Below are 12,026 nucleotides of genomic sequence, written 5' to 3' on the forward strand. Positions count from 1 at the left end.
ATGGTGCTGCGCTCAGCACTCCTGTCCCGTGCGTTGAAAGTTGCTAAAAAAGGTTTTTTCCGTTCTCGTCGCTGGAAAAATGTCTACTGTGTGGTGATGGAGCAGCAGTATAGGCACCTATCGGATGGTGGTGTACCCCGGGAACTACCGGGGTCAGTAGAAACTGCTGTAAGACAGAAAACGCTGCACATATTCACCGCATGCAGCTTGGAAAAGTCTGCCTGGTTTTAAGTTGTGTGCGCAGACCCAGGTCGTGAAGACCTGCGGTTTTCCCGCCCGTCCTGCGTTTTCGTGGCCGTCCCCGTGCGGCTCTGGACGCCGCCAGTGAGGATACTGCGCTCGCGCACGGGAGACCCGAGGCCGGGGGAGTCTGTGACCCGCACGATTCCGGCTGCTCGGGGGAGAGCCCGCACCTGCTAGGGCCGGGCAGCGGCCGGGGGTTTCCACGGTCACAGCCTGGCCTGGCGGCTGCTCAGCGCTGCTCAGATGCCTCGCTGCCCCAGAACACACACGTCGTTCTGCAAGGGCGGGATGGCTGACCGAGCCTTACCCTACCAGCAGGCGGGGTTTGCACCCTGATGGTCTCAATATGCTGCCTCCAGACACGTTCCCTCTGATGACGAACCCTCGTGTAGACAAATCATTTGCCGTGGGAGCCGGAAGCCCGGGAACTAGACCCGCGATCCGCCGCAACGCGGCGCGTAGGGGATGGACGGACGATCCACGGCCACGCGGCGCGCAGACTTGGACGGAGGTGGGGGACTGGCCTCCTGGGCCTTTGCTTCCTCGGCTGCAAGGGGTGAGCATCGGACGGGAAGCTCCGCACCTGACACTTGCTCTCACTGCAGGACCTTCCCGCTCTGTGTGCCGGGGAGGCCCCTGGATGAGTGGCTATGGAGCTGCGTGCATAAGCAGCTGAGTTTGCAAAGTCCCTCGAGCTCTTCCTGCAAGGCAGCGTGGATGTCCTGCGCTGGAATCTAGTTGGCTGACCATATGCCAGCGAATCTGTTCAGACGGCTCAGTAGATGGACTGGTCACAGGAGCTGCGAGGGGCCCCCGGGGCTCAACGAGGTCGGGGAGAGGACAGGGGCAGTCCTTTCTCTTTCCGGGGAAGGCTGGCTGGCCTTGGTTGTGCACGTCCGTCTGCGTGCATGTGGCCCGTCTCCAGCAGTGTGCAAGGAGGGGCCGAGGGAGCCTCCCTCCTCACTGTGGGGTGGGGGGGGCGGAACCCCTCGTGGGTGGCGTGGCAGGCCCGGAGTTTCAGGTGTGAGCTGGCCTCCACTGCACAGCGGGCCGTCCTGAGGGCTCTCCCTTCCAGAGGCAGCTCTTTAATGGCGAAAGGAGAATGGGTGAGGCTGGCGGCTGGTGAGAAACCCTAACCCGAGGGGTCGCTGAAGCCCTAGGGAGAGGTTCAAACCAAGCGCGGTATGAAGGTGTTTGTTAAGGACTTTTCCTGCACAGTGGCTGCGATAGGTCACTTGATCAGTGGCGCCCCGGGGGACTGGAGTGTGTGTGGAAGCCGCGACCCACAGACCCCGGGGATCAGTAACTGTCAGCCGGGAGGCTGAATGCCCCCGAGGAGGGGGGGCTCTCTGGGGTCCCAGAGCCGTGGGGCTGTGCGGGGTCCTGTGGCCTCTGTCCATGTTTTCAGAGGGCTGCACCTTGAACAATATTCTTGAGGATGTGCTCCTCCTAAATAAGAAGAGATCTTCCAGGTAGATTTCAGGAGTGAAATGTGACACAAAACTGACACCTCAGTTTCGGAGAAAACCACTTGGGGACTGATTTTGCCATGTTACCAACAGCACCTGTGGAGGGAGGTGGACTGTCCGGGCAGGAAGCTTGGTGCTTCTCCTTTCCCTGCTGATAGCTGGGGCCTCCCCCTGCAGCCTCCTCCCCCTCCGCCCCGCCGGAGCCCTAAGTCAGTCCCCTTCCCCGAGCGGAGTAAGCTAATGATGACAAAACTGACTGTTTTGTAAGGTTTTCCCCCAGCTTCCTTGAGGTATGATATTTTTTTAAAAAGATTTATATGACAGAGAAAGAGACGGCAAGCACAAGCAGGGGGAGCAGCGGAGAGAGAGGGAGAAGCAGACTCCCCACCGAGCAGGGAGCCCAGTACGGGGCTCAATCCCAGGACCCTGGGATCATGACCTGAGCCAAAGGCAGACAGTTAACGACTGAGCCACCCAGGCGCCCCAGAGTATGATCAACGGGTATAGAGTATATTCTGGGTGTATGGCGTGAGGTTTGAGTACGTGCATGCTGCACGCTGAAGTCACGACCCGGCAAGCTCAGGGACACACCATTACCTTGGTTATGCTTTGGTGGTGAGAACACTGTGGACCCACGCTCAGAGCAACTTGCATGAACAGCCCAGGACTGTTCACTACACCGCTTGCACGTTACATCCCAGAGCTGGAAGTGGGGCCAACACAGCCCGTCCCCACACCAGGGCCCCCGCCATCTACTCTCTGCTCCCAGGAGCTTGTCTCTTCTCCCCCACATCCGTGAGCCCGCGCACTCCTACCCACACAAGCGTGTGCCCACCACACACCTGGGACGGGGTATGTAGAGGAAACACTCCTCACTGCTCCATCACCATCCCTGCTGCTGGCCCACAACCGGGTGCGCGGCTCCGGGAAGCCTGCCTGGAGGGGGCATCCACACGACGCGGGCCCAGCTGAGTGCTTTCCGCTCAAGGCAAATTTTAAAGCTGGGTATTTACATATAACTTGTCAGCAATATATCTGATTCTACTATTCTGATTTATTTAGGGAGATATTATGGGTCAAAATCCAAACAAAGTGAAGCCCTCTCAATATGATTGCTTCATTAAGGGAAAAAGTCAAACATTTTTGGAAACCATCCCAGGAAGCAGCTTGGTAAAGAGCTCTGCATGTCCTGACGGTTCCCTGCTTTTCCCAACTCAAGTCAGCTTTTCTCTTTATACGACCGGTTCTCCGGGCTTTTGGCTTCACCTCTTGCTGCTTCCGCTGAACGCCTTTGTGTCTGAGAACTAGCTGTCCTCCGTGCTGGGCGCTGGGAAGGCTGGGTGGGAGGCGAACAACCCCTGCTCTGCTGTTTCCCCCCCGTCCCAGAACGGGCACCTTCACCGATGTTTTCGGTGACATTAGTGCATCAGAAGGAAGCTCAGCAGGCAAAGCGGTGGGGCTCCTTTCCCAGACTCTCATTTTATGGCCGAGGAAGAGAGGCCCAGAAAAGCTAGCCAACCATCCCCGGTCACACAGCTCCATGGAGATGCCTCCAGACAATGGCAAAGACGGAAAACCCTTCAGCCTCATAGCCACAGGCTGAGAAACACCCAGGGATGCCGTGCAGACCACACAACGGAATCTGGATGCTACTGAGAAAGAAATGGAGGCTCTCGAACACATTGCCATGAGCTGATGGTCTGTCCCCCCAAGGTCCCATGCCGCGGTGATGGGGTGGAGCAGGCCTTGGGGAGGAGGTGAGGTCATGAGGCTTGAGCCCAGTGGTCAGATCAGAGCCCTTGTAAAGGGACCCCAGGGAGCCCCCAGCCCCTTCCCCATGTGAAGGTCCAGGGAAGATGCCCCCTGGGCACCAGGCCCTCACTGACCCCAGCCCCTTCCGCTCTGCTATGTACAAGCCGCCCAGTCTTTGTTTTCTGTTGCACCACCCGAGTGGACAGACAAATGCTGGGGATGTGCGTGAACAGTGTGGAGACTAAACCACTCCACACACAAGAGACATCGCAGCAGTAGGAGAACCAGTGAGGGAAGGGTGAGGCCTGGGGTGGGGCCGGCCGAGCAGGAGAAAAGATGCAGGAAAGTCAGAGACCGTGGGTGACGGAACCAGTAGGGTTTGGGAATTCATGAACAGAGAGAAGGACGGGGCGTCGGGGCTGACGGGAGGGCGGAGGCTCTCCTTGCTGGGACACACCGGGAGACAGGTGTGAGGAGAAGACCTGTGTGGGTCTGCTTGCGTGAAAGCCTTGAGAGATGGAGACATGTCAGCACCATCTCCGGAGACACACGCAGGGCAGAGGGTGTCACACGGTGCCATGCGGGTCACTGGTGAGCTCATTCTGTGGGAGCCGGGGAGCAGCCCCCGGGGTCCACCAAGGAGAGTGCTGGCTTCGAAGGGGCAGTTAACATGGAGGTCAGGTCAGGGAAAAGATGGGCTCAAGGCAAGGGCAGGAAGAATGGAGTTGCAGGTGACAAGCAAGGCACCTGTCATTGCAGAAAGCCCCTGCCCCTGCGTGGGTCCTATGAGAAGACAACTTTTATAGGGAAGGGGGCAATCTGGAGCACAGACCCTAGGAAGGACATGGGTTTGAGGTGCCTGGAGGCAGGGGGAAGGTTCTAGACACATGCTGAGCAGGTCCAGAGGGAGCTTAATAGGAGGAGCATGTATCAGACAACTTTATATATTTTTTTATTCTTTTTTTTCTCTTGGCTTTATTTTTTAAATTTATCTATTATTATTATGTTCAGTTAGCCAGCATATAGTACATCATTAGATTCTGACATAGTGTTCAATGATTCATTAGTTGCGTATAACACCCAGTGCTCATCACATCATGTGCCCTCTTACTGCCCATCACCCAGTTACCCCATCCCCCCACCCCCCTCCCCTCTGAAACCCTCAGTTTGGTTCCCAGAGTCCAGGGTCTCTCATGGTCCGTCTCCCTCTCTGATTTCCTCCCATTCAGTTTTCCCTCCCTTCCCCTGTGGTCCTCTGTGCTGTTCCTTCTGTTGCTCATGAGTGAAACCATATGATGATTGACTTTCTCTGCTTGACTTATTTCACTCAGCATAGTCTCCTCCAGTCCCATCCATGTTGATGTAAAAGTTGGGTATTCATCCTTTCTGATGGCTGAGTAATATTCCATTGTGTATATGAACCACATCTTCTTTATCCATTCATCTGTTGAAGGGCATCTCGGCTCCTTCCACGGTTTGGCTGTTGCAGACATTGCTGCTATGAACATTGGGGTGCATGTGGCCCTTCTTTTCACTACATCTGTGTCTTGTGCTATTGCTTGGTTTTAAGGTAGCTCTATTTTCAACTGTTTGAGGAACCTCCATACCGTTTTCCAGAGTGGCTGCACCAGCTTGCATTCCCACCAACAGGGTAGGAGGGTTCCCCTTTCTCCACATCCCCGCCAACATCTGTCGTTGTCTGACTTGTTAATTTTAGCCATACTGACTGGTGTGAGGTGGTATCTTAATGTGATTTTGATTTGTATTTCCCTGATGCAGGGTGATGTTGAACATTTTTTCATGTGTCTGTTTCATGTGTATGTCTTCTTTGGAGAAATGTCTGTTCATGACTTCTGCCCATTTTTTTTTTACTAGATTATTTGTTTTTTGGGTGTTGAGTTTGAGAAGTTCTTTATAGATCTTGGATACCAGCCCTTTATCTGTAGTGTCATTTGCAAATATCTTCTCCCATTCTGTGGGTTGCCTCTTTGTTTTGTTGACTGTTTCCTTTGCTGTGCAGAAGCTTTTTATCTTGATGAAGTCCCAAAAGTTCATTTTTGTTTTTGTTACCCTTGCCTTTGAAGACTTGTCTTGAAAGAAGTTGCTGTGGCCGATGTCAAAGAGGTTACTGCCTGGGTTCTCCTCTAGGATTTTGATGGATTCTTGTCTCACGTTGAGGTCTTTCATCCATTTTGAGTTTATCTTTGTGTCTGGTGTTAGAGAATGGTCGAGTTTCATTCTTCTGCATGTGGTTGTCCAATTTTCCCAGCACCATTTATTGAAGACACTGTCTTTTTTTCAGTGCATACTTTTTCCTGCTTTGTCAAAGGTTATTTGATCATAGCATTGAGGGTACGTATGTGGGCTCTCTATTCTGTTCCATTGATCTGTGTGTCTGTTTTTGTGCCAGTACTATGCTGTCTTGGTGATCACAGCTTTGTAATATAGCTTGAAATCACCCATTGTGATGCCACCAGCTTAGGTTTTCTTTTTCAACATTTCCTTGACGATTTGGGGTCTTTTCTGGTTCCATACAAATTTTAGGATTGTTTCTTCCAGCACTTTGAAAAATGTCATTGGTATTTTGATCAGGATGGCATTGAAGGTATAGATTGTTCTGGGGAGCATAGACATTTTAACAATGTTTATTCTCCAATTCATGAGCATGGAATGTTTTTCCATCTTTTTGTGTCTTCCTCAATTTTTTTCATGAGTGTTCTGTAGTTCCTAGAGTATAGATCCTTTACATCTTTGATTAAGTTAATTCCAAGGTATCTTATGGCTTTTGGTGCAATTGTAAATGGAATCGATTCCTTAATTTCTCTTTCTACAGTTACATTGTTAGTGTATAGCAAAGCAACTGATTTCTGTGCATTGATTTTGTATCCTGCCACGTTGCTGAATTGCTGTATGGGTTCTAGTAATTTGGGGGTGGAGTCTTTTAGTTCTGCTCATAAGGTATCATGTCATCTGCAAAGAGGGAGAGTTTAACTTCTTCTTTGCCAATTTGAATGCCTTTGATTTCTTTTTGTTGTCTGATTGCTGTGGCTAGGACTTCTAATACTATGTTGAATAGCAGTGGTGAGAGTGGACATCCCTGCCGTGTTCCTGACCTCAGGGGAAAAGCTCTCAGCTTTTCCCCATTGAGAATGATATTCACTGTGGGTTTTTCATAGATGGCTTTTATGAACTTGAGGTATGTTCCCTCTATCCCTATACTCTGAAGAGTTTTCATCAGGAAAGGATGCTGTATTTTGTCGAATGCTTTTTCTGCATCAGGCAACTTTAAACAATTACCTTTTGGTAGCAATAGAAACTAGCTTAATCCAAAGGGAATTTGTTGGCTCACATCACAAAGATCTGGGGGAGAGGCCAGCTGCAGTCATGGCTGGATATAGGCATTTAAACAATTTTGTCAGAATGGTTTGCTTTCTGACCCCACCTGTCTTCCCTCCCTCCAGCCTCTGTCCCCTGTTCCCTGACCTTCCCTCCACCCTCCCCTCCCTCTTCTTGTCTCTGCCTCTCTGTGGATGGCACCCCACTGTTCTCCGCTGCACACAGCTTCCTGCAAACAGCATCTGCTCATCCCTTAGAGCAGGATCCCCTGAGGAAGAAGCACCATCGACCTCATGTTCATACGCTTGCAGGGAGAATGTTTACTTGACTTGGCTAGGTCACCTGCCAGTGTCCGAAACAGTCACATGCCTGAGTGCAGGAATTCTCCAGTGACTCTGAGCCACCTGCGCTCACCTGGCCAGGTAGAGCACATCTCCCCAGGGAAGAGATGCCAAGCAGCAGAGAGCAGTGGCTGCCTGGGTGTGTTGCTGAAGCCAGACTGCACACTTCACAGCCAGGACCCAGCATCAGCTTATGTCCCATGCAGCTCGATGGGGGTAAAACGGAAGTAAGTCAAAGTGTTGTGTTGACATAGGGAAAGGACAAGGACTCCCAGTCCAGTCTGAGAGCATCGGGGCCCCCAAAGGGAGGTGGCATCTTCACTGCTCTTGAGGAGGTCCTAAGAATACCTGGGATGGACTTGAGGTTGTCTTCCTCAACCCGAGTCTCAGAGCTCAGGAGTGATGTTACCTGCTCTGTTTGCTCTGAGGGTAGGAGGAGAGCCCCCTCCACCATCCTTGGATGTCTGGCTGCTGAAATGACCACGCTGAGATACTTCATCTTTCTTCGAGGGAAAATACATCAATATATTACACATTTGAAGCCCATTGGTTCTGTCTAATCCATGGTTAAGGTATGAATTAAATACCGTGGGTACGCTTCACCCCCGTCTCCCATTTCTGCCCAGCCGGCCGTATGTAAGGCTCCTGAAAGGCAGGTTTCCAGCTGTTTGCTCAGTATAGATGCAGACTTTGGGCTCACCTGCCCCATCGGTCCAGGTGAGCGAGGTGGGGGCTCCTCACTGAGTGGATGCCAGGAAAAATGGGTCTGCACCAATGTATGAAACTGATTTTTAAGCAAATGGGAAATCCTGTAAATTTAGAATTTTTTAAATGAAATCTAAATAGAATTAATTTATAATGTACAATTTTTTATATTTCAGGTATTTTTTATTTCTTCAAATTTATCAGAAGTGACTAAAATAAAAAATATAATTGAGTCCTGTCATCATGCTTTAAGAGAAAACTGGTCAGATGAATATTATTGCTTCCCGTTTTCAACCAGTGGAATAGTTGCCATTGATAAATAGACAGCCAATAGTCTATCAAGAATGTTCAAGATACGTTATATAATACAACATGCCTGTTCACGGGGGGGGGGGAAGACTAGGAAATAACTTATGTGAACTTCTTGATTTCATCATACAAGACCAGCACGAAAGAACCACCCATGCCTCTGAGAACACTGGACCACGGCCATCTCCAAGATGGCGGTAGCGCCCATCGAGCGGGTCAAGCTGCTGGTGCAGGTGCAGCATGTCAGCAAGCAAATCACCGCAGATAAGCGATACGAGGGCATTATAGACTGTGTGGTTCGCATCCCCAAGGAGCAGGGAGTCCTGTCCTCTGGCACAGTAACCTGGCCAATGTCATCAGATACTTCCCCACCCAGGCTCTCAACTTCACCTTCAAAGGTAAATACAAGCAGATCTTCCTGGGTGGTGTGGACAAGAGAACCCAGTTTTGGTGCTACTTTGCCAGGAATCAGGCGTCAGGTGGTGCCGCTGGGGCCACATCCTTGTGTTTTGTGTATCCTCTTGATTTTGCCCGAACCCGGCTAGCAGCCGAGGTGGGCAAAGCTGGAGCTGAAAGGGAATTCAGAGGCCTCGGTGGTGACCGCCTGGTGAAATCTACAAATCTGATGGCATGAAGGGCCTGTACCAAGGCTTTAATGGGTCTGTGCAGGGCATTATCACCTACCGAGCTGCCTACTTCGGTATCTATGACACCGCAAAAGGAATGCTTCCAGACCCCAAGAATACTCACATCCTCATCAGCTGGATGACCGCACAATCCGACACAGTGGTTGCCGGGTTGACTTCCTACCCGTTTGACACTGTTCGCCACCGAATGATGATGCAGTCAGGGCGCAAAGGAACTGACATCGCGTATACGGGCACAGTAGGCGGCTGGAGGAAGATCGCTCGTGATGAAGGTGCCAGAGCGTTTTTCAAGGGGGCCGTGCTATAATGTACATATTTTAAAGAGAGGTGGAGAGTAGATCCGTCGAGCTGGCAGTTTGGGCCTGGGGCGGGGTGGACGTCAGTTTCCTCCTCTGCAGCACAGCCGGTGCTCCCCCAGGGGCCATGCCGCCCACGTGCGTTAGCTTCGGCGGCTTTCACTGTAGCTGGATCCTCCATCCTACTGTAAAGAAACCTGGAAAGGGCTCCAGCGCCAGTTTCGAGAGAGGCGTGGCCCAGGTCAGTCATCCATGCTCCTGGTTCTCCGTGTCTGCTGGGTGTCCTGCTCTGCTGTGGACCAGGGATGTCCGTGGGAACTCTCCCGGGGGCGGGCATGTGTTGTGTCCGTGCAGGGCGGCCGCCACCTGGCTCCTGAGCACCTGAAATGCAGCCCAGATGGCAAAGGAACTGAATTTCTGACTCTTGGTTCATTTTCATTCACTTGAATTCCACTTTCAGTGGCTGCATGTGGCCGATGGCTCCCACGTTGGACTGTGCCAGTCTGGGCCATGGGGATGCAATGATGTCGGGATATCCCGGTCCCATCTCAGGGAGCTCATACTCAAGACGGGCAGGAGGGCCTCTCAGGAGCCCTGGCAGGGAGGATGAGGTCAGGTCTTGTTCTGAACCCCCCCAGAGGCCAGTAGTCCCCGCGCAGTAACATTCACTGAGCACCCACTACGTTCCAGGCAACAGGAGAGAAATGAATACATATCCTTGGCCTCTGGCATGCTGCTCCTGGCTGAAGCCGACGGGCGGTGGAAGCTCCCAGAAGGACGTGGCAGGCGCACAGGGGTTCTATAGGTGGTATAAGTGCAGGGGCCAGGAATCCGCATGTGACGGCCGCCGTGGCAGAACTGTCTCCATGAGCGCTGTGCTGTGAGCAGCAGGGGCGTCCAGAGTGTCCTCGTCAGCCCTCAGGGTCGCACAGTGTGTTGGAGGAACCAGCACGTCCACGCAGAAGAGGGGGCGGGCGGGCTCCGAGCTGCGTCAGGAGGGCGCAGGGGGCGGGCGGGGGGGTGGGGGTTCAAGGCTCTTACTGCCTCCGGGTTCCCAGGCAGAACAACACCCTTTTCCTGTAAGTGCCCGGCCTGGTCTCCTCGGATGTTTCACGCTGATGGGCCCGAGGACGCCCCTGCTTTTTCACCCTGTCGGAGAGATGGTCCTCAAGGGACCGCAGCGGCTGTTCCAGGAGAAGCTGCTGCTCAGATCGCACACACTGTCTTCCAGGAGAGCTCCGAATGCCTCTGGCCAGAAGCAGGCTCGGTCAAGGACAGGCTCGGGCCGCAGGTTCAGACCGGCTTCTGGGGCAGGCAGCCACCCTCCCCGATGCCGGTAGCACCTTCTCAGGGCATCCCAGCCACCCTCTGTTGACCGTCACACTTCTGTTCCAAACTGACCCGGTAGCCTGCAAAGCACAACAGATGTACATTGCGTTCTTTGACCCAGAAAATTCATTCATCCCCAGTGTGCAATCTTTGGAGAGCTGCTTAAAGAAGCAAACCACCCTTTCTCGTCCTATGCTCCAAGTACATGTGGTGAGATTTCATGCATTAAAGCAAAATGTTATCTTCCCATTTTCTGTCTCTCCCCCCTCCATAAATTTACCGTCTTACAACCCGAGAGAGGCCCTAAGGTAAAGTGTGGCTCTGGGTGAGAATGGAGCATCTATGTGGGTTCATGGGTTGGAACAAACGTTCCATCTGGTGGGCTGCTGACAGTGCAGGGAAGGTGGGTGAAGGGGGTGGGCAGCGGGTACACAGGGAAGCTCTGCACCCTCCCCTCAGTTTTGCTGTGAACCTAAAGCCACTTTACAAATAGTCTAGTGATGGACACTTGGGGAGGGCATGTGCTACGGTGAGCACTGTGAATTGTGTAAGACTGATGAATCACAGACCGGTACTGCTGAAACGAATAATACATTATATGTTAATTAAAAAAATAAATAAAAATAATTAAAAATAGCTTATTTTTCTAAATGGGAAGAAATCAGAGAGGGACACAAACCACGAGAGACTCTTGACTCTGGGAAACAAATGAGGGTTGCAGAAGGGGAGCTGGGTGGGGGGACGGGGTGACCGGGTGATGGGCATGAAGGAGGGCATGTGTTGTGATGAGCACTGGGTGTTACACTGAACTAGTTAATCATTGAACGTACATCAGAAACCAATGATATACTATACCTTGCCTAATTGAATTAAAATTAAAAATAAATAAGTAAAGTTGATTTTATTAAAAAAAAATAGAAACCCACAGAGCCAAAGCAAAATGATACTTACATAAGACCCAGGTATATTTGAGACATGGAAAATGATTACTCCAGAGAGGTTGAGCTGCCAGAGGGCACTTATTATTGAGCACTTACTATATGCTTATCTGCTGCTTAATAATAGTATTAGCTATTATTGCTACTAAATAATTTAAGGACATAGTCACTGCTCTCAAGGTAACATGAGTCTTATTGCAGTAGAGCTAACAAAACAATGTCAGCAGAGTGAGGATATAAATAGGAACACCTCTCAGAGCCTGCACTGTGGTACACCTCTTCTGTTTGTTATGCACAGCTGTTATTTGCAAAAGGATCTGTGTAAGTTCGGGAAATGCTAACTTGGCAAACATTAATGGGCATCCTTACCGAAAGATTTCTCAGAGTCCATGTGCATTTTAAATGTCCAAGAGGGTGAGATAGCAAGCAATGTTTGCCCTAATATTTGACCACAGGCACAGTTCCTTGGGAAACATTTTGTAAGATCAGTGCTCCTTGAAGACACTAGGAGAGGTGTGTGTGTCCAGCATTTAGTGCTAAATTGTTGGTACAGATTAATAACTTGCTTGAATTCTAGCCGGGCTCCAGAGTGTCAGAGGCCAGGGAGAAGGGCAGTGTTATGGGCAGGAGGCAGGTGGGAAGGGAGTGGGCACAAGGCAGT

At 51.4% G+C, this 12,026-nt stretch overlaps 1 protein-coding gene across 1 annotated transcript; it reads left to right on the top strand.

Moving 5' to 3' along the window:
- On the top strand, positions 1–9,780 carry LOC113924501 (ADP/ATP translocase 2-like). The gene is given in 6 exon segments (XM_035726373.1): positions 1–152; positions 3,099–3,165; positions 7,768–7,858; positions 8,321–8,482; positions 8,485–8,766; positions 8,769–9,780. Coding segments are annotated over 6 exon segments (1,095 nt in total). The 3' UTR covers positions 9,110–9,780.
- Positions 9,781–12,026: the final 2,246 nt, after the last annotated feature.

Source organism: Zalophus californianus, chromosome 2 (genome assembly GCF_009762305.2).
Source record: "Zalophus californianus isolate mZalCal1 chromosome 2, mZalCal1.pri.v2, whole genome shotgun sequence".
Classification (NCBI taxonomy): Eukaryota; Metazoa; Chordata; class Mammalia; order Carnivora; family Otariidae; genus Zalophus; species Zalophus californianus.